Genomic DNA, 21,249 nt, shown 5'->3' on the forward strand with positions numbered 1-21,249 from the left:
CTACGATTCCCCTCCAGGCCCTCCATAATAGAATTTGGCTCTTCCTATAGGTGAGGCAGAGTAGAGCTTGTCATCCGTGACTTTAGTGGGCGCATCATTGTCAATTGGGGTGCTTATACCGTCCTTGTGGATGAGCCAAATATCATGGATAAATGCAGCTTTATTCGAGTTAGAGGCAAAGGCTCCGCTTCCCATTGGAGGAGGTATAGTATTTTTAGTACTTAGAGCGTGGCCTCCAATCTTGACTTGTGTTGCTTTCGCTGATAAGCTATCAAACAGTGATGCTGGGAAGTAACCTACCGGAATTGGGTTTTTGTCAATGCCACAAGATAACCACCAGTCCCCGCTTGAACTTTCCTGCCATTTCATTCATGCAAATGGATAGGTTAATTGTTATATTACAACTGGACCAAAAACCACTTCCACATATTTAACGAGTCAAAGTTTAGCACCTGTACCTTGTACACTTTAATGGTAATAGTATGCCGTTTCCCATTGATACTAGACACCGGGGTTATGATGTCACCGGGAGATATGGGGGATCCCTTCACCAGTCGAAAACCAGGATAGTTGAGGTTGACACACCCTGTACTCCGATGACTATCTTTCTGCAGTTCAATTCATGTCGTCTAAATGTCATGCCATAATTTTTACTATCCCATTTGTTCATTTTATAAATTATATTTATTTTACAGTATGGGCAAAAAATTATATAATTCTATCTTGCTACCTCCATCTTCAGTTTTTCCGTTATTATTTCCTTATCTCTGTCAAGCATTTACACAAGACTAACCACTAATTATTTTCCTTGTTAAAAAGACCTAGAGAAGTAGTTTAGCCAATCCTCTCGTGGACTTTCTTAATGATATAGTTTCTTAAAATCGGGTATCTCTTAGAAATATACATCTTAGAAAAAATAAAGGAGATAATTTTTTTGAGGGCTATATTAACGGAAGAAACTTACTGTCCAAACTGTGAAGAAGTGAGTATGTGAGTCCTTAAACCGAGATGGCCAAACCTACATAATTATTAGTAACTATAAGTATATTTTCAGAAATAATAAAGTACAAAAAATTAGTACCAATGTAAATAAAGGAAATCTAGAGGCTCAAAAGATGACTTACCACCCAACCAACGACAATTGAATTGAGATTTTTGTCAAAATCTCCTTTCAAGTTTTGTATCCAAATTGCACCCGCTGACATTTGTCCATGATTAAGATTGAGTCCATACACATCCATCAAAGCAGATACTCCATAGTATCCTTTGTCATTATCCTTGGTCCAATGTGCAGCAAACTTCAAAACAAGTAAAGTCAAAGATGGTAGAGATACATACATTTCCAAAATATTGCAAACATATTTCAAAACAAGTACTCCCTCCATCCGGAAATACTCGTCGGAGAAATGCATAAAAATGGATGTATCTAAAACTAAAATACGTCTAGATACATCCATTCCTCCGACAAGTATTTCGGGACGGAGGGAGTACAAAAGTTAAAATTAACTAAAAGCTTTTTTGAGTAAAGAGGTGAAAACAATATAACTCACATAATATTTAATGTCACCATCATTTTTAGATGGTAAAGCTTGTACATATTGCATCTGAGTTGGCATCGGTGTAATATGTGTTGAATTAAAATCGTGATCCACATATTGTAAACTTGTTGTGTTCTCATCCATGCGGATGAGCTCTGATGACAGATCAATATTTTCCTTCAAGACATAGAAAAATGATGTAAGCATGTGATACGTCTCCAACGTATCTATAATTTAGGAAGTACTCATGCCAATATTTTATCATTCTTGGATGTTTTCCAATCATTTTATAGCAACTTTATATCATTTTTTTGGGACTAACCTATTGACCCAGTGCCCAGTGCCAGTTGCTATTTTTTCCTTGTTTTTTACATCGCAGAAAATCAATATCAAGCGGAGTCCAAACACCGCGAAACTCCACGGAAATTTTTTATGGACCAGAAGACACCCATTGGGCCAGAGCAGCGCCTGGGGAGGGGGGGGGGGGGGCCCCGAGGGGGGCACAACCCACCAGGGCGTGCCAGGGCCCCCTAGCGCGCCCAGGTGGGTTGTGCCCACCTCGGTGGCCTCCCGCACCCCCTCTTTGCACTATAAATTCCTAAATATTTCGAAACCCTTCGGGGTTAACCTAGATCAGAAGTTTCGCCACCGCAGGGCTCTGTAGCCACCGAAAACCAATCTTGACCCCGTTCCGGCACCCTGCCGGAGGGGGGAATCATCTCCGGTGGCCATCTTCATCATCCCGATGGCCACCACGATGAGGAGGGAGTAGTACACCCTCGGGGCTGAGGGTTTGTACCAGTAGCTATGTGTTTAATCTCTCTCTCTCTCTCTCGTGATCTATATCATGGGCTTTGTTAATATAGATGGATCATATGATGTTTCTACCCTCTATACTCTTGTTGTGATGAATTTAATCTTTACCCTTTGAAGTTTTCTCTTGTCAGATTGAATATTCAGATATGAGAACACATGATATATGTCTTGCGGTATGAATACTTGAGGTGACAATGGGGTATCATATTGATTCACTTGATGTATGTTATGCCAACTTGCGGATTCCCGATGTGACGTTGGGGTAATCTATGCATAGGGGTTGATGCACGTTTTTATTATGTTTTCTCCGATAGAAATTTTGGGGGTCTCTTTGTAGTTCTTTGTGTGGAACTTTGGATTGAGTATTATGAATATGAATTTGCTTTGGTGTTATTTTAGTACGAACTCTTGATTAGATTGATCGGAAAGAATATCTTGCGTTATTTTAGTATGAACTCTAGGATAGATCGAACGGAAAGAAATAGCTTTGAGGTGGTTCCGTACCCTACAAACAATTCCTATCTTTTGTTCTCCGCTAATAGGAACCCGGAAGTGATTCTTTATTGCACTTTGATGGATAATCATATGATCCAACTATGTTAGCATTGTTGAGAGATTGCACTAGCGAAAGTACCGACCCTAGGCCTCATTTTTAAGCAGTGCAATACCGTTTTTGTGCCCATTTACTATTTGCTACCTTGCTGTTTTTATTTATTCAGATTATAAAAATATATTTCTACCATCCATATTACACTTTTATCACCATCTCTTCGCCGAACTAGTGCACCTATACAATTTACCATTGTATTGGGTGTGTTGGGGACACAAGAGATTTCTTGTATTTGGTTGCAGGGTGTTTGAGAGAGACTATCTTCATCCTACGCCTCCCACGGATTGATAAACCTTTGGTCATCCACTTGAGAGAAAATTGCTACTGTCCTACAAAACTCTGCGCTTGGAGGCCCAACACGTGTCTACAAGAATAAAGTTGCGTAGTAGACATCAAGCTCTTTTCTGGCCCCGTTACCGGGGAGGTGAGTGCTTGAAGGTATATCTTTAGATCTTGCAATTGAATCTTTTAGTTTCTTGTTTTATCACTAGTTTGGTTTATAAAAGAAAACTACATAAAAATGGAATTTAGGTTGCATCATACTATTGATCATCTTTATGATATCTTCCTTGAAAATGATGGATCGGAAAATTATGCTCAATTGTTAGAAGAAGAAGTCAATAAAATGCTTGGCACAAAATATTTAAATGATGAGCATGATTGCAATGTTGTTAGTGTGAATTCTTTGAATATCCAAAATGCTAATGATGATTGCACAAATCATGACAAAAATGTTTCTTATAAGCATGTCACTTTTTGTGGAGTGAATTGGGAGTGCAATTGCACACCAAAACGGGAAGATATATTTTGTAAGAAGCATAAATATTTAGAAACGAAAAAGTTGCAAGAGAGGCTAGATGATTGTGCTGAAAGATGTAATTTTTTCGCCATCCTTATGAACTTTGCAATGAACGTGGTCATTTAAATCTCCAATGCAATTTATTTCATGATCAAATCGTATCCAAAAATTGTGATAACTTGATTACCCTTGAGCATCATAAAGAGCTTAGTATTCTCTTGGGGTATGAAAAATGAAAGGTATAACTAAGGGTATTCCAAAATTTAATCTCAAGAGATTTCTTGATTTTGATCTAGAGGAAATATATATGTTTTATGCGGTAAATTGCATTGAGAATCCTTATATTGCCAACTATTTAGAGACAAGAAAATAAAATAAAATATGAAGAGAGTACTAATGAAAGAGAAAATATTTCCCAATACCCTCCTAGTGTTTATTATGATGAATCAGGTAAGGAGGAGGAACTTCTTATCCAATCAATCTCTTCAACAAGGAGCTCAAAAAAATTAATTGAACCCACACGTGATGTGGTGAAGAAGAAGAAAAGAAGAAATAATAGAGGTAAAAAGGTATATCTCTCAAATAATGTTGCTCCTATTATTGTTGTGCCCCATGAAAATGAATCAAAAATTATTGTGGAAGATGATGAACTTGATGATGATATTGCTTCTATGTCTTATGGCACAATGTCCGAGAGCACTATTGATGATGATTTTGCTATGCCTATTGCTTGTTGAGATGATTATGATTGGGAAGATAATGATACTCCTTATAATCTTGGAGATATTTTTGGCACTTAGAATATGATAGTAATGTTTGCTATACTATTGGTGCCATTCATGCTATTGATAAGAATGATTGTGATGATATGCAAAACCACAAGCTTGGGGATGCTATGTTTAGTGAGTATGAAATGTTTGAAGATTTATTTGTTGGAAACAATGCTTGTCCTAAGCTTGGGGATTTTTTGCTTAATGAATATGATCTTTTGATTCCTTCTACTTTCGATAAGAAAATTTATTATGATGATAGCATGCCTCCTATTTATGATGATTACATTGATAAAAGTGGGTTTGGAAGAGTGTCAACTCTAGGTAGTAGTGATCCCGCTATTTTGGAGGGTGTTGAATCTTATTTCAATATTGATGAAAGTGGATTTGGAGAGGTCATGACTTTCTTTAGTGATACATCCACTATTTTGGAAGAGGTTTCAATTGACTATGACAATGAAGTTGCTATCTATGATGATTATTATGATGACATGTATGCCATAAAGAGTGATAAATCTTCTATGCTTGTGCATCATGAAAAGAGGTTATATTGTTGAATCCATTCATAATGTCTCTAAAAATTATTATGAGGAAGGAACTTATGCTCTTACATATCTCAATAATATCAAGTTTCTTCTCTATGTGCTGATTGTTTTGAAGTTGCACTTGTTTTGCCTTCCTATGCTAGTTTATTATTGTTCCCATAAGTTGTTTGCTCACAAAATCCCTATGCATAGGAAGTGGGTTAGACCTAAATATGCTAGTCATATGCTTCATGATGCTCTCTTCATGTTCCAATTCTTATCTTTTATGCGAGCATCATTGAACCCATCATGCCTAGCTAAAAGGCATTAAAGAAAAACACTTGTTGGGAGACAACCCAACACTTTTACCTACTATTTTTGTGTGTTCATATGATTAAGCTATGATAACCCACAAGTATAGGGGACCGCAACAGTTTTCAAGGGTAGAGTATTCAACCCAAATTTATAGATTCGACACAAGGGGAGCCAAAGAATATTTGAAGGTATTAGCAGCTGAGTTATCAATTCAACCACACCTGGAGATTAATTATCTGCAGCAAGTAATCAGTAGCAAAGTAGTTTGATAGTTTTGATAATAGTGACAGCAATAACGGTAATGGTAACAGTGATAGCAGTAATTTGTAGCACGTGTAACAGTGATGATAGCAATAGTAATACAGCAAGATCAATATAAATAAATTCATAGGCATTGGATCGGTGACTTGTTGGATGATATTCATCATGTAACAATTATAACCTAGGGCGATACAACACTAGCTCCAGTTCATCGATGTAATGTAGGCATGTATTCCGTAAATAGTCATACGTGCTTTATTAAAAGAACTTGCATGACATCTTTAGTCCTACCCTCCCGTGGCAGCGGGGTCCATATTGGAAACTAAGGGATATTAAGGCCTCCTTTTAATAGAGAACCGGAACAAAGCATTAGCACATAGTGAATACATGAACTCCTCAAACTACGGTCATCACCGGGAGTGGGCCCGGTTGTTGTCACTCCGTGGTTGCCGGATCATAACACGTAGTAGGTGACTATAACTTGCAAGATTGGACCTAAAACATGGATATAATGATGAATTCATAAACGGTTCAGATCTGAGTTCGTGGCACCCGGGCCAAAGTGACAAGCATTAAGCATAGAAAAGTCATAGCAACATCAATCTAAGAACATAGTGGATACTAGGGATTAGGCCCTAACAAAACTAACTCGATTACATGATGAATCTAATCCAACTCCTCACCGACCAGCGAGCCTACGAAGGAATTACTCACTCCCTGTGGGGAGCATCATGGAATTGGCGATGGAGATTGGTTCGTGATGACGAAGAACTAAGTTCTCCCTCTCCGGAGCCCCAAACGGACTCCAGATCTACCCTCCTGAGGAAGAACAAGGCTTGGTGGCAGCTCTGTCTCATGAAATGCGATAATTCTTTCTCCCTGATTTTTTCTAGAAATATGTGATTTTACAGTATTAGGGGGGTCGTCAGTGGGGCCACCAGGTGGGTACGACCCACTTGGGCGCTATAGGAGAGGGGGGCACGCCCTAGTGGGGTGTGCCCACCCAGGGACCCCTCTCGATGGTTCTTGACTCCAAAAATTCTTTTTATTGATATAAAAATCCTCAAAAAGTTTCATTCCATTCAGAGAACTTTTATTTCTGCACAAAAACAACACCATGGTAGTTCTGCTGAAAACAACGTCAGTCCGGGGTTAGTTTCATTCAAACCATGCAAATTAGAGTCCAAAATAAGAGGAATAGCGTGAGAAAAAGTAGATACGTTGGAGACGTATCAACTCCCCCAAGCTTAAACCCAATCCAGTTGATAAACTGAAAGTGGGAAAGAAAAACTTTTATGAACTCTTTTGCTCTTGTTTGCATAAATAAGCTCAGCTAGCATTATAACTAACTATGTCAACAATAACATTTGAAGATTATAATGATTCATATCAATGACATAATCAGCTAGCGAGCAATAATAAGATATCTCAAACAGCAACACGTTGTCAAAACAACCATGTTATAATATGACAATAGTGGTATCTCGCTAGCCCTTTCTGAGACCGCAAAACATAAATGCAGAGCACCTCCAAAGTTCAAGCAGCGACTAAACATTGTAATTCATGGTAGAGAAGAACCAGTCATGATGCACCCAACATTAGCTATACACAATGCATAAATCATGACAGCTATGCTCTACTCAGTTTTTGGCGCTTGTTTATAGAAGGTGATAACACAACATAAAAGTAAATAGAAAGTCCCTTCGTAGAGGGAAGCAGCGATTTGAAGAGGTGCCAGAGCTCAATTTTTAAAATAGAGATAAATGATATTTTGAGGCATGCACCCTTCTCATTCACTTCACGACCATCAATTATCAACATCTTCCATGCCAAACACGCTAGTGGCGGTCCCCAAGCGGAAAGTAAATGTTTTGACTCCATTGGGAGTTTTTGTTTGATTATTCAAGATGAACTCTTTTTTATGTTTGCAATTTGGGACTGGGCATCCTTAATACCGCCCATTTCCTTGTGCGATGTCAAGTGAATAAACATTCGACCTGAGGATAACATGCTTAGCACGGAAGATATCGAACACCTCCCATCGTTCCACGAACGATCCAGGCACACAAAAAGGATAATTTTTAGAAGTTTTTAGAGGTGGCACATGCAAATTTACTTAGGACGGCAGGGTAATACCGTATATATGTAGGTATGGTGGACTCATCTGGAATAACTTTGGGTTCAAGGTTTTTGATGTACAAGAAGAATTCCCACTTATTACAGGCAAAGGCTAGCAATTAAGATTGGGAAGCAGCTAGCTAGGGAGCAACATCGATCATAACCAGGCATTATGCATAAGTAACATTGGACACTAGCATGAGTAGGATATGAACACCATGAACATAAATATTATAGAGGCTATGTTGGTTTTGATTCAACTACATGCGTGAACATGTACCAAGTCAAGCCACTCGAACATTCAGAGGAGGATACCATATCATCATACTACATCACAATCATTTTAACACTATGTCGATATCCAAGATAAATCATTATCAACTCCCAGCTACTTATGCATGGCATGAGAAACTATAATCTCTAATTGTCATTGCAAACATGTTTAATCATAATGGGTTGAAGCATGGGCACTAGGTTAAACATATTTACACAACAAGAACAAGTCGAGTTCATACCAGTTTCTCTTTGCCATGACCAGCTCATCGAATATCGTCATTATTGCCTTTCACTTGCACGACCAAATGATATGAAAATAATAATAGTGCAAGAGTGCCATGGACTAAGCTGGAATCTGCAAAACATTTTATTCAACAGGAGAAGACAAGGTAAAATGTGCTCTTTATTAGTTCAACACTTATTCATATGAGCGCCACCCAACATTTTCATCATGGTCTTTTCCTCGACAAGACTCGAATAAAAAGAAAAGAAATTCAGAGAAACACATTGAAATATTTTTTGTGAGTTTTTGGTTTTCTTTAACAAGCAAATAAAAAGCAAAACGAAAAAAACTATTTACACGTGAAAGCTCCCAACAAGCAAAAGAAGAACAAGGAAATCTTTTTGGGTTTTCTCTTTTTTGTAGTACTACTAAGCATGCATGGAAAGTAAATTACTACAACTAATTTTTTTTGGTTTTTCTAAAGTTTTTCAAACACACAAGAAGAAATCAAGAAAATTAATCTAAGCATGGATGATACAATGAAAAGTGTGAACATCGAGAAATAGAATGATATGTGAACATGAATGTAATGTCGGTGAGAGACACGTACTCCCCCAAGCTTAGGCTTTTGGCCTAACTTGGTAGTTGATCAGTAGCCTGGAGGATAGTAGGGATCCTGAGGAGCGGGCATCCACTCATCCCACTGCTGAGGTGCCTGTGGAGCCTCTGCAGGCATAATCCGGTATCCGCCCTTGGCAACAGAATCAAACAAAGCAGGTGCAGGCAAGGGGATAACATCACGAGTCTCAACACTATAGACCAGGTTATAAGGAATGGCAGTGTTAGGACTATCATGTGCTGCCTTGTCTCGGTAAACCTTGGTTAGAGGGTAATCACGAGGGCGTATTTCAGCCTCGAAGTGAGCCGCCAAACAAGTAGCAAAAATCCCACCATGTATTTTACCCTGAGATTTATTAAGATGCATGCGACGAGCCACAATAGCTCCCAAGCTATACGTGTTGTCGCCCTCTATTGCACAATGTAAAACAGCATGGTCCGGTGAACTAAGTGCACCCACCTTCTCCCTAGCAAGCAAGCATTTGGTAATGAAATATGCAAAGTAACGAACAGCAGGAAAATGTAAGCCACCGGCAGTGATGGCAGACACCTTCCTCTCATCACCCACTGTCAAAGTGCGACAAAAATCCTCAAACTCAGCCGGCCTAGGCTTAGCCAAGCTCCCATCAGACGGGATCATGCATATGTTGCAAAACTCAGTAAGTGGTATCTGATGGTTTTCAGCATATAAATCAAAACTCACTTCAGGAGGATTATTCCTAGGCAGGAAAGTAAAACTTTGAACAAACATGTTTGTGAGGATTTGGTGCTGTTCACACTCATCTGTGATGAAGTTAGTGAGATCGTCGTTGGCAATAAATTGCATGAACTCCTCATGAATTTCAGCCTCTTGCAGGAATGGGGTGTGCGGCCATTCGCACGGCCGTACCTCCGCCAACCTCCGCTGACGAAGATCACTGTCAGAACACTCCCCAATGACACCCTTGGAGTTCTTCTTAGAGCCAAATTTCCTGAAGATATTCATGTCCGCGTACAATTTTTCCTATGAACAAAAATCTGAATTTTTAGTCCAAAATTTTTTACCAACAAAACTTCACAAAACTAATAGCAACTACTCATAGGGATACATAGAGGCCATAGCAAGCATTCAAACTATTTAGAACACAAAGAATTGAACATGCAAGCACATCTACAGCAGCACCAAGAGTAGCTATTTATTCAAAGTATAAACCACTAAAACAAAAACTAATTGGACAAGTGGAGTCACATACCAAGCAACAAATCCCCGAAACAGTTTCGGAAATGGAGCTTCGAGCAAAGAGATCGAAATCCGCGGTTTCGGGAGCAAGAACACGAGAGAGAGAGAGAGAGAGAGAGAGAGAGAGAGAGAGAGAGAGAGAGCTAGAGTGTTTTTTTCTGGAGGTAAGTGACCGTGTGGGAGGAATAAGTAAGTGAGGGGGCCCATGTGGGGACCACAACCCCCCACGGCGCGCCAGGGGGTGCTGGCGCGCCCTGGTAGTTTGTGCCCACCAGGTGCACCCCCCCTCTGGTATTATTTGCACCAAAAATTCTTAAATATTCAGGAAAATATAATATAAAATTTTCAGGGCATTCTGAAAACTTTTATTTTTGGGTCATTTTTTTATTGCACGGAGAATTCAGAAAATAGACAAAGCATGGCATTTTATTTTATTTAACTAATAAAAAGAGTGAATAAAAAGTAGGGACAGAGAGTAGTGCTTACTAAATTCATCAACCTCATACTGTTCAAAAATGATTCATTAATAAGGTTGATCAGGTCTTATTAACAACCACTTTTGATTAGCATGAAACCGAAGAACTTTCGTAAATTACTAAGTTACCTCAATGGGGATATGCATCTCCCCAACAATAAGCATTTCATATTTCTTTTTGGCAGTAGGTAGAGGTATTTGAAAACTTCCAATAGTGATTGTCGGAGATTTTTCAATAGCATTAATACCATTCACTTGGAATTGTTTCTTCGGAAAGTGCACCATATGCTCATTACCATTAATATGAAAAGTGATCTTGCTTTTATTGCAATCAATAACAGCCCCTGCAGTATTCAAGAAGGGTCTACCAAGGATAATCGACATGTTGTCGTCCTCGGGCATCTCAAGTATAACAAAGTCAGTCAAAATAGTAACATTAGCAACAACAATGGGCACATTCTCACAGATACCAATAGGTATGGCAGTTGATTTGTCAGCCATTTGCAAATATATTTTAGTAGGTGTGAGCTTATTCAAGTTAAGTCTTTTATACAAAGAGAAAGGCATAACACTAACACCAGCTCCTAAATCACACAAAGCAGTTTTCACATAATTCTTTTTGATGGAGCAAGGTATAGTTGGTATAACCGCATCTCCAAGTTTTTAGGTACTCCATATTTGAAAGTATAATTAGCAAGCATAGTGGAGATTCTAGCTTCCGGTACTTTTCTCTTATTAGTGATGATGTCTTTCATATACTTTGCATAAGGAGGCATTTTCAAGATATCAGTCAAGCGAGTACGCAAAAAGACTGGCCTCAACATTTCAGCAAAGCGTTCAAATTCTTCATCATCATTTTTTTAGTTGACTTGGGTGGAAAAGGCATAGGTTTTTGAAACCACGGTTCTCTTTCTTTACCATGTTTTCTAGCCACAAAGTCACTTTTGTCATACCTTTTATTTTTGGGTTGTGGGTTATCAAGATCAACAGGTGGTTCTATCTCAACATCAATATCTGGTTCTTTTTCATTTGGTTGAACATCTTCATGAACATCAACATTATCTTTTTCATTATCACTAGGTGGATGTTCAATACCAGATTGAGTTTCAGCATCTGAGATACAGGTTTCATTTTCATTATCAGGAGGTTTTTCTATTTTAGGTTCACTAGAAGTCTGCAAAGTCCTATCGTTTTTATTTTTATTTTATTTTTAGAAGGACTAGGTGCAGTGGTGTTGTTCCTTTGTGAATCTTGTATAATTCTTTTTGGGTGTCCCTCAGGGTAAAGTGGTTCCTGATTCATTTTACCTCCTCTAGTTGCAACTCTAATAGCAAAGTCATGCATATTATGATTCATTTCATCAAGTAATTCTCTTTGTGATTTAGCAACTTGTTCTAGTTGAGTTTGAACCATAGAAGCATGTTTTCCAACACCTCTAACATCATTTGAAATTCTAAATAACAAGTCACTCAAGCGAGCAATCATATCAGAGTTGTATTTCAATTGTTTCATAACATTTGCATTGAAGTGATCTTGTTTTCTAATGTAGTTTTCAAACTCATAAAGGCATTGAATAGGATGCATATTGTGAGGATTATCATTTTCGTTGAACTTCATAAGAGAATTTACCTCTACCACCTTAGGCAGTGGTGGTGTATTAAGCCCATGTATTTCTTCAATAGGAGGTAAAATTTTAACATCCTCAGCTTTAATACCTTTTTCCTTCATAGATTTCTTTGCCTCTTGCATATCTTCAGGACTGAGATATAATATACCCCTCTTCTTCGGAGTGGGTTTAGCCGGTGGTTCAGGAAGAGTCCAACCATCATAATTTTTCAATATGTTATTCAATAATTCTTCAGCTTGAGCAATAGTTCGTTCCCTGAAAACACAACCAGCACAACTATCTAGGAAGTCCCTAGAAGCATCGGTTAGTCCATTATAGAAGATATCAAGTATTTCATTTTTCTTCAAAGGATGATCAGGCAAAGCATTAAGTAACTGGCAAAGCCTCCCCCAAGCTTGTGGAAGACTCTCTTCTTTAGTTTGCACAAAGTTAAATATTTCCTGTAAGGCATCTTGTTTCTTATGAGCAGGAAAATATTTTTCAGAGAAGTAATAAATCATATCCTGGGGACTACACACACAACCAGGAGCAAGAGTATTGTACCAAGATTTAGCATCACCCTTTAATGAGAAAGGAAATAATTCAAGAATAAAGTAATAACGAGTTTTCTCATCATGAGTAAAAAGGGTGGCTATATCATTCAACTTAGTAAGATGTGCCACAACAGTTTTAGTTTCATAACCATGGAAAGGATCAGATTCAACCAAAGTAATTAACTCTGGGTCGACAGAGAATTCATAATCCTTATCAGCAATACAGATAGGTGAACACCACTGCAGGATGCTGCTAACACGACACTATGATCAGAGACCCTTCGAGAAACTGTGTGCGATGCCATAATCGCAAACGGTGTTGTATGAAAACCGTCAGAAATGCGTAAAATGTTTGCGATGACTGATGCACCAAACACGGTTCAGGTTTTAGTTGCGTGGCGATGAAGGGCATATGGTTCAGTTCAATGAACTGTTTGCGATGAGGACGAACAAAAGAAATGGGCAGCCAGATGGAGGCGCGTGCAATACATAGCATACGGTTCACTCGGATGAACTGTTTATAATTAGGCAACACAAAATAAACGGTCAGCCAGATCAAAGGTGTGTGCGATGTACAACATACAGTTCACTCGGATGAACTGTTTGTGATTAGGCAAGAGAACAGAAACGGTTCAGTATAATAAGATGTGTGTGATACGCGGCAAACAGGTCTGTAATCAGAAATGTGTGCGAAGGCCGATAATAACGCAGGCGATTGCTTCTAATAAGACGTATGTCATATGCTCTGTCTATACAACATCTATTGGTCATTGTGGGACGGGCGGTCATCCGGATACGCCATAAGGGTGCTAAGAGGCATTCCTATCAGCAAGGACTAGCTGTTCCACCAGTCGATCATGTAAGAAAACTATCAAGTTAAGTGTGCTCAGGCTGGAGCAGCCATCGAATGGGTGTCTGGATGGGAAGTTGTGTCGATGTTAAATTAGGTGCTGGGATGGGTCATTTCGGTCAAATGACCGAAATGCACCATTCCCTCAGCTAATTTAACCTCGAGGTCCTTATTTTTTTATTTTTATTTTTTAACACATGTTAAAGAAGGTCTACCGCATTACTATTTGACAATGTGCGATACGTGGCATACAGTTGATCCATCCGACCTATTTGTGATGGAATAGGCCACGTGTGTTGTGGGAAAACTCTTGCTAGTATTCAACCGTTTGGGATTGATGAATTCATCACCGACGGGATCCCTAGCGTGGTCCGTGTTCATCTGATCATCATCTACTTCTTGTGCTAGCTTGATGCTAAGTTTCCATTAATTGATGGCGTTTTATGAACACACCACCGTTTCCCGCCATTTCCTCACCTGTTTCCTGCCACCCTGCTATATTGCGCATAGGGGGCGCACGAGGCACGGAGGCGACAAGCGCAGCCGGTAGCACATCCACCTTTTCCAAGCATGCCAACCCACCAAAGCGCCGCCTCTACCATCTACCTCTTCGACGAGGAAAACGAGCAGGTGCCATGACCCGTCGAGGCCGAGGCGCTCCCCGGCAACGCGACGCACGGAGGCGACAATCGCCAGGGTTGAGCAGACCTTTGGCGCATGTCGCTTGATCACCGCGGATCAAGATAGGCATGTCAGCGCCGATAAGCTGCAGCTCGCCGCACAACATGATCGATGGCGCGCCGCAGAGCAAGCTAGGCGCGTCCGCGTTGATAGGCTGCGGCTCGCCGCACGGCGAGACCGTTGGAGCGCCACAGAGTGAGAGGCGCGGCGCGCCGCACAGCAAGAGCGGATCCATCGATGCTTGCCTATTGTCGACACGGCGTCGCACCTGGGTACACGTCCTATCAGTACCCCCATTCCTTGCCAGGAGTGGGCAGAGGCCCTCAGCGCCGTACTTGCACCAGATGCCGGCCACGCCGTACTTGCACCGGACGCCCGCTACGCCGTTCGCATGGGTGCCGCCGTTTGCCTTGTCTGCGGCCCGCTGGATGCCAACGCGCTGGTATGTAGGCTCAACCACCTCCTTGGCCTAGGTGTCCACCTGGGCGCAGTAGAGGAACATGGCCGTCGCATCCTCGAGTTGGTGATTTCAGATGAAATAGCCAACTTGGAGCTCGAGATCGCGCTCCAGATGTACCTCGAGCGTGTCGACCGCTTGGACGAACGCCTGCATGAGTTCAGGCAGAGCCAAGAGCTACCCTAGGCAAGGGCTGCTGGTCATGGTCTCATGGATGCGTTTTATTTTGAAAAGTTGTTTGGACGTGGATAGCTTTGTATTCACAGCAATCATAGTATTGCTCTGTTTATTGCTCTGTTTCAATGTGTGTGCTCTGTTTTCCATTCTTATATGTTCTGTTTCAATGTGTGTATATACGCTTTCCATTCTGTATATGTGGATGATAGCAGCTAGATTCAAATTAGTATACAAAAACAGATAGAAAATGGAATTCATAATATCATCACATATAAGTGATGATACTTAACTACTAGGTACAATGCATAAAATTGAAAACGAACAATACTAAAACAAATAATACCTCCTGGGGCCAATATTCCGGCAGCCCCTCACCAGCAGCTCCCTGGTGCGTGGCGTCTTCGCAGTGTGGAGGCAGTACTCCGACTCCTCTGCCTCGCAACGCTTGACGTACCGATCCGCCTCTTGCAAGCGGACGCGCGCGGCCGATCTTGCCATTTCGTGGGGCGCCACCGGAGCTCCTCGTCGGTGGCACGCTGGAGCTTATTGGCCCACCTCCATGCAGCGAGGAGGCACCCAACGCCTATGACCTTCCTCGCGAAGTACCCGTCTTCGTACACCTCCTCGGCACGATGATGCGACCGCCCCCAAAGCTCCGCTGCCTCCTTTTTCCAGGCGGCATCACGAGCTTCACAGGCCGCCTGGTACCTGGCTTCCTCCTCCGCCATCTCCTTCTTGAACGTCACTTGCCTGGCTTTCTCAGCCGGCGGCAGCGACTTCCACAGAAAAAGATTGTACCGCCTCCAAAACCAATCCAAAGTTGGGGGGTCCAGCGCAACCTCGTCAGGCGACCCGTAGGGGTCCTCGTCGCTGCTAATCGAGTAAGCGTCCTCAGGGGGCGGCGACTCCTCGTTAGCGCGTGGGCAGACCGGTGGTGCCATGGCAGAGATTTGAGAGAGAGAGAGAGAGAGAGAGAGCGATGGGAGGATGTAGATGAGAATGTAGGCGGGACGACATGAGCAAGGTAGTATTTATTGGCGGGGACGGAATCTAGATCGACGGGGATAGTACACACGCCGGTCGCTGGAATTTATGAGTACTATAGTTTGAATTACACACAATTCCCGCAGCAAATTCGTGTGTGAACATAATAGCTGACGGTTTCCAATACAGAACTATGTCTGATTAATGATCCCCGCCAATCACCTACCAAACCTCGAGCCGCGAGATAGAGTGCCAGTCATGTGGAGGCCGGTTGTCTTGCCGGATCTTTACATTTTCTTATTTGAACACCAGATATTTACATCGTTCGATGAATTTTTAACTCGCACACAAGTACACAAAAATATGATTTTTCAAATCATTTTAGTTAGGCGTTGCATGTAGATGTAGTTCAAATTCGAATTACGGTCATTAAATGGTTAGAAAATCACTTAAATGTCTTTAAAAGGTGAAATGACCCCTGAAAATTTCCATTTTCACATGACAATTGTATTAGTGCACGTTAAACGTAGGAAAAAATTTGAAGGCTGTAAGAGGAAGCTATCTCCCGTCCATCAGCAAACATGCATTGTTCCCCTCGAAACCACGAACCTTCTAGTGAGTTACTCCGGTTTGTGAGGGGTGTGTGTCCAAACTTTAGTCAAACATGCCAATTTTTTTTACCACATCATCTTGGTGGCATGACATAAATCAAGCATGGTTCATGTTTTTCTGATCATTTTTTATTTTTTTTGGAATTAAAATGCCATGGCATGCACTCCATCCATTTGCCCATGCCCTGACACCAATATGTTTGAAAATTCATTCGAATTTACTACACATGGAATTAACTCGCACACAAGTACACAAAAATATGATTTTTCAAACCGTTTTGGTTAGGCGTTGCATGTAGATGTAGTTCAAATTTGAATTACGGTCATTAAATGGTTAGAAAATCACTTAAAATGTCTTTGAAAGGTCAAATGACCCGTAGAATTTTCCAATATTTCACATTACAGTTGTAATAGTGCATGTTAGATGTTGAAAAAATTTCGAGGCCGTAAGAGGAAGCTATCTCCCATTCGTCACCAAACATGCATTGTTCCCTCTCGGAACCACGAACCTTCTAGCGAGTTGCTCTGGTTTGTGAGGGGTGTGTGTCCAAACTTTCGTCAAACATGCCAATTTTTTCCCCTCATCATCTTGGTGGAATGACATTAAATCAAGCAAGGTTTCGTGTTTTTCTGATCATTTTTTATTTTTTTGGAATTAAAATGCCATGGAATGCACTCCATGCATGTGCCCATTGAGGGAGTCCTGGATTAAGGGGTCCTCGGACAGCCGGACTATATAACTTTGGCCGGACTGTTGGACTATGAAGATACAAGATTGAAGACTTCGTCCCGTGTCCATATGGGACTCTCCTTTGCGTGGAAGGCAAGCTTGGATATTCGGATATGTAGATTTCCTTCTCTATAACCGACTCTGTGTAACCCTTGCCCCCTCCGATGTCTATATAAACCAGAGGGTTTAGTCCGTAGGACAACAACAATCATAATCATAGGCTAGCTTCTAGGGTTTAGCCTCTATGATCTCGTGGTAGATCAACTCTTGTAATACTCATATCATCAAGATCAATCAAGCAGGAAGTAGGGTATTACCTAGAGCCCGAACCTGGTTAAAACATTGTGTCCCCTGCCTCCTGTTACCATTAGCCTTAGTGGCACAGTTCGGGAGCCCCTACCCGAGATCCGCCAGTTTTGACACCGACATTGGTGCTTTCATTGAGAGTTCCACTGTGCCATCCCGATAAGGCTTGATGGCTCACCTCGTTGTCAAGGACAACATCACCTCCGGAGGATCCCTGGCTGTAGGCCAAACTCTCCGGCTGGGCGGTTTCATCATGGCCATCCGTTCGGCCACCGCGCCGACGATGACTTCTCAGGTCATCGAAAACAACCTCCGCGTCAACCCGGAATTCACCGAGCAGATGGATCCAATGGATCTCTCCTCCCTAAATGAGCTCTTGGATCGCATCGCCGCCCTGGGAGTCGCTACAAATTATGATCGGATAGGGCTTAAACCCGACCTAAGGGAGATTAGCTCTCCGCCGGTCACCCATCAGATAGCGGTGGTGGAGGAACAAAACGGCAATTCTTCCTCTATTTTGAGGACGAACTATGTCCAGATTTCCGAGCTCTCTGAGCCGGATACCCATCTATGGGAGGACGTAGCCCAGACTCTGAACTTAGAATCGGGCAACGGGCCACAAATATTGGACAATATCCTGGAGCCCGAGCTGCCAAGCTCAGGAGCTCCTTTGCCCCTGGGTTCCAGATTGGGTCAGGACGTGGACTTAACTGCACCCGCCCACCCAGACACAAGTGATCTTTCCCACATTAGACAAGAGCCCCAAGAGACAGTGCACCACTTCTGGGCCAGATTCCTCCTTGTAATGAGCAAGGTTAAGGACTGTCACGAGGAAGACGCAATCTCATTCTTTTGCAAAAATTGCACGGACAAGGGAATTCTCAATGCCATAAGTCGCCGTGACATAGCACACTTTGCCAACCTGGCAGCCATAGTACAGAAGTACTGCGTGGAAAGCGCCTGGAAGACCCAAACAAAATTCTGGGATCCTCTGGCCCTAACTAAACCCCTCGTACGAACTAAAAGGGTGCGCTCTCGCAAGTCACCCAACCCAATTAAAAAGAAGCCAAAGCCCTCTACAGGGCGTGGCACTGTACTGGAGGGATGGCTCAATAGGCCATGCAAAATTCACAACATACTGGACACCATACCAACACACAACCTTAGAGCATGTTGGATACTCCGGCAGGTGGCCAAGAGCGGCGAGGACCTTCTCATCAACAATACCGCAGAGCACCATCCCGCAGAAAATAACAATATAGTACTGACCGTCTTCGAGACTTTCGCCTCAAACAACAGGCGCAAGCGAGCGCTCCACAGCCTCACCGAAATCTGCCACGTCGCAGCAATAAACCCGTGGAACGATATGGCCATAACCTTCAACGCCAGCGACGAACCTCAATTTCAAACAATCCGAGCACCAGCCGCTTTGGTCCTTAGTCCAATCATCGATGGATTTCGGCTTACTATAGTGCTCATGGATGCGGCAGCGGATTAAACCTCATCTATGAGGAAAATCTTAACAAAATGGAAATAGATAAGAGCCGCATTGAGCAAAGCAGCACGACCTTCAGAGGAATCATCCCTAGCCGGGAGGCGCGATGCATAGGGAAAATCACACTGGATGTGGTATTCGGCACCCCGGAGAATTATAGGTCTGAAGAAATCACATTCCAAGTGGCCCCGTTTAGAAGTGGATACCACGCCCTCTTGGGACAAGACGCATTCACAAGCTTCCAAGTTATACCCCATTATGGGTACATGAAGCTCAAGATGTCGGGGCCCAATGGAATCATCACTCTAGCCAGTGATCCGGACATAGCACTCCGTGCCAAAAATAAAACTGCCGTACTAGCCCTGGATGCATTATCCGAAGCCCTCGCGACCGAAGAGTTAACTACGCTGCGCTCCGCAGTAGACAGGGATGACGTGTTACTCGACAAACAACCCAAGTCCACCTCTTTTAAACCAGCAGACAAAATAGTCAAATTTCAGGTCCACCCAACGGACCCCATAAAAACAGCATCAATTGGGGCACATCTGAACCCCACAATAGACGCCGCACTACGAGAGTTCTTGTGCGAGAATTGGGACATCTTCGCCTGACATCCTTCAGACATGCCAGGTATCCCACACAGGCTGGCTGAACATAGCCTAAACATACTAAAGGGATACAAGCCGGTCAAGCAGACTCTTCGACGCTTTTCAGAACCCAAGCGACAAGCCATGGGAGAAGATCTAGCCAAGCTACTTGAAGCCGGATTCATCAAAGAAATAAAACATCCGTACTGGCTAGCAAACCTGGTGATGGTACCAAAGAAGGACAAATCCTGGCGCCTATGCGTCGATTTAAAAGACCTTAATAAGGCTTGCCCTAAGGATCCCTTTCCCCTCCCCCGCATCGATCAAATTATCGACGCTACCGTAGGACACGATTCATTGTGTTTCCTCGACGCATACTCCGGATACCATCAAATCAAGATGGCGGAGTCCGATCAAGACGCAATGGCATTTATCACTCCATACGGCCCCTTTTGTTTTAACACCATGCCTTTCGGGCTCAAAAACGCCGGTGCAACCTATCAACGCATGATTCAGACATGCCTGGAAACACAAATTGGCAAAACAGTGGAGGCTTACATAGACGATGTGGTCATCAAAACCAGACACGTCGAATCATTAATAGATGACTTGAGGCTTACGTTCGACAATCTCCGAACATACGACATCAAGCTCAACCCAGAAAAATGCGTTTTCAGCGTACCAGCCAGAAAACTCTTGGGCTTTATTGTTTCCAATAGAGGAATCGAAGCAAACCCGGCTAAAATCCGAGCTCTGTCACAGTTGGCTACCCCAACAGACCTCAAGAAAATCCAGAAACTAACTGGATGCATGGCCGCCCTAAGCCGCTTTATCTCCCGATTAGGAGAAAATGCGCTACCTCTTTACCGCCTTGTTCGACGCACCGAACACTTCGAGTGGACGGATGCGGCTACGGCTGGGCTGGAGGAAATAACATCCCTCTTGGCCACCAATCCGATTCTGGCAGCGCCAAATGTCGGCGAACCCATGCTGCTATACATAGCTGCAACACGCTAGGTTGTAAGCGGAGTGCTCGTGGTCGAACGAGAGACACGCGGACATAAATTCCCATTGCAAAAGCCGGTATACTACGTATCCACTGTCCTCACTCCATGCAAGTCACGGTACCCACATTATCAAAAGACAGCATACGCGGTCTTCATGGCATCCCAAAAACTACGACACTACTTTCAAGAGTGTTCAATCACGATGGCCTTCGAAGTACCACTCAATGACATAATAAACAACCACGATGCCACGGGCCGGATTGCAAAATGGGCTATCGAGCTCCTCCCGTTCGACATAACATACAAACCACGACGGGCCATTAAGTCGCAGGTACTGGCTGATTTCATCGCCGAATGGACAGAAGTCGAACTCCCTAAAGAGTACGGCGCGTACTCCAATTGGATCATGCACTTTGATGGCTCTAAGATGCTAGCTGGTCTAGAGGCTGGCGTCGTCCTGACGTCCCCCACCGGAGATACAGTCCAATACATACTCCAAATACTTTACACAGATTCCAAAATGCAACTGAGTATGAGGCATTGCTGCACGGTCTTCGGATGGAGGTCTCCATGGGCATTCAATGTCTAGAAGTACGTGGGGACTCAAATCTCGCAATATATCAAATAAATGGAGACTTTGAT

General features: G+C 42.5%; 1 protein-coding gene across 1 annotated transcript; it reads right to left on the bottom strand.

Moving 5' to 3' along the window:
• Window positions 1-15,385, bottom strand: LOC119292791. Its single transcript, XM_037571493.1, has 5 exons — window positions 15,263-15,385; window positions 1,125-1,298; window positions 965-1,018; window positions 459-608; window positions 1-357 (listed from the first exon to the last, which is right to left on the bottom strand). The coding sequence occupies exons 1-5, from the start codon at window positions 15,383-15,385 to the stop codon at window positions 1-3; spliced, it is 858 nt and encodes a 285-aa protein (XP_037427390.1).
• Between the last annotated feature and the right edge of the window lie 5,864 nt (window positions 15,386-21,249).

The sequence above is a fragment of the Triticum dicoccoides genome, chromosome 4B, assembly GCF_002162155.2.
Source record: "Triticum dicoccoides isolate Atlit2015 ecotype Zavitan chromosome 4B, WEW_v2.0, whole genome shotgun sequence".
NCBI lineage: Eukaryota > Viridiplantae > Streptophyta > Magnoliopsida > Poales > Poaceae > Triticum > Triticum dicoccoides.

Excerpts from the sequence above, each read along its gene's own strand:
- LOC119292791 (XM_037571493.1), bottom strand. The coding sequence starts at position 15,385 with ATGGCAAGATCGGCCGCGCGCGTCCGCTTGCAAGAGGCGGATCGGTAC. Across the intron at positions 1,019-1,124 it reads CAATTGTCGTTGGTTGGGTG|GTTTGGCCATCTCGGTTTAA; the intron begins GTAAGTCATCTT and ends ATAATTATGTAG. Across the intron at positions 358-458 it reads TTACCATTAAAGTGTACAAG|GAAAGTTCAAGCGGGGACTG; the intron begins GTACAGGTGCTA and ends ATGAAATGGCAG.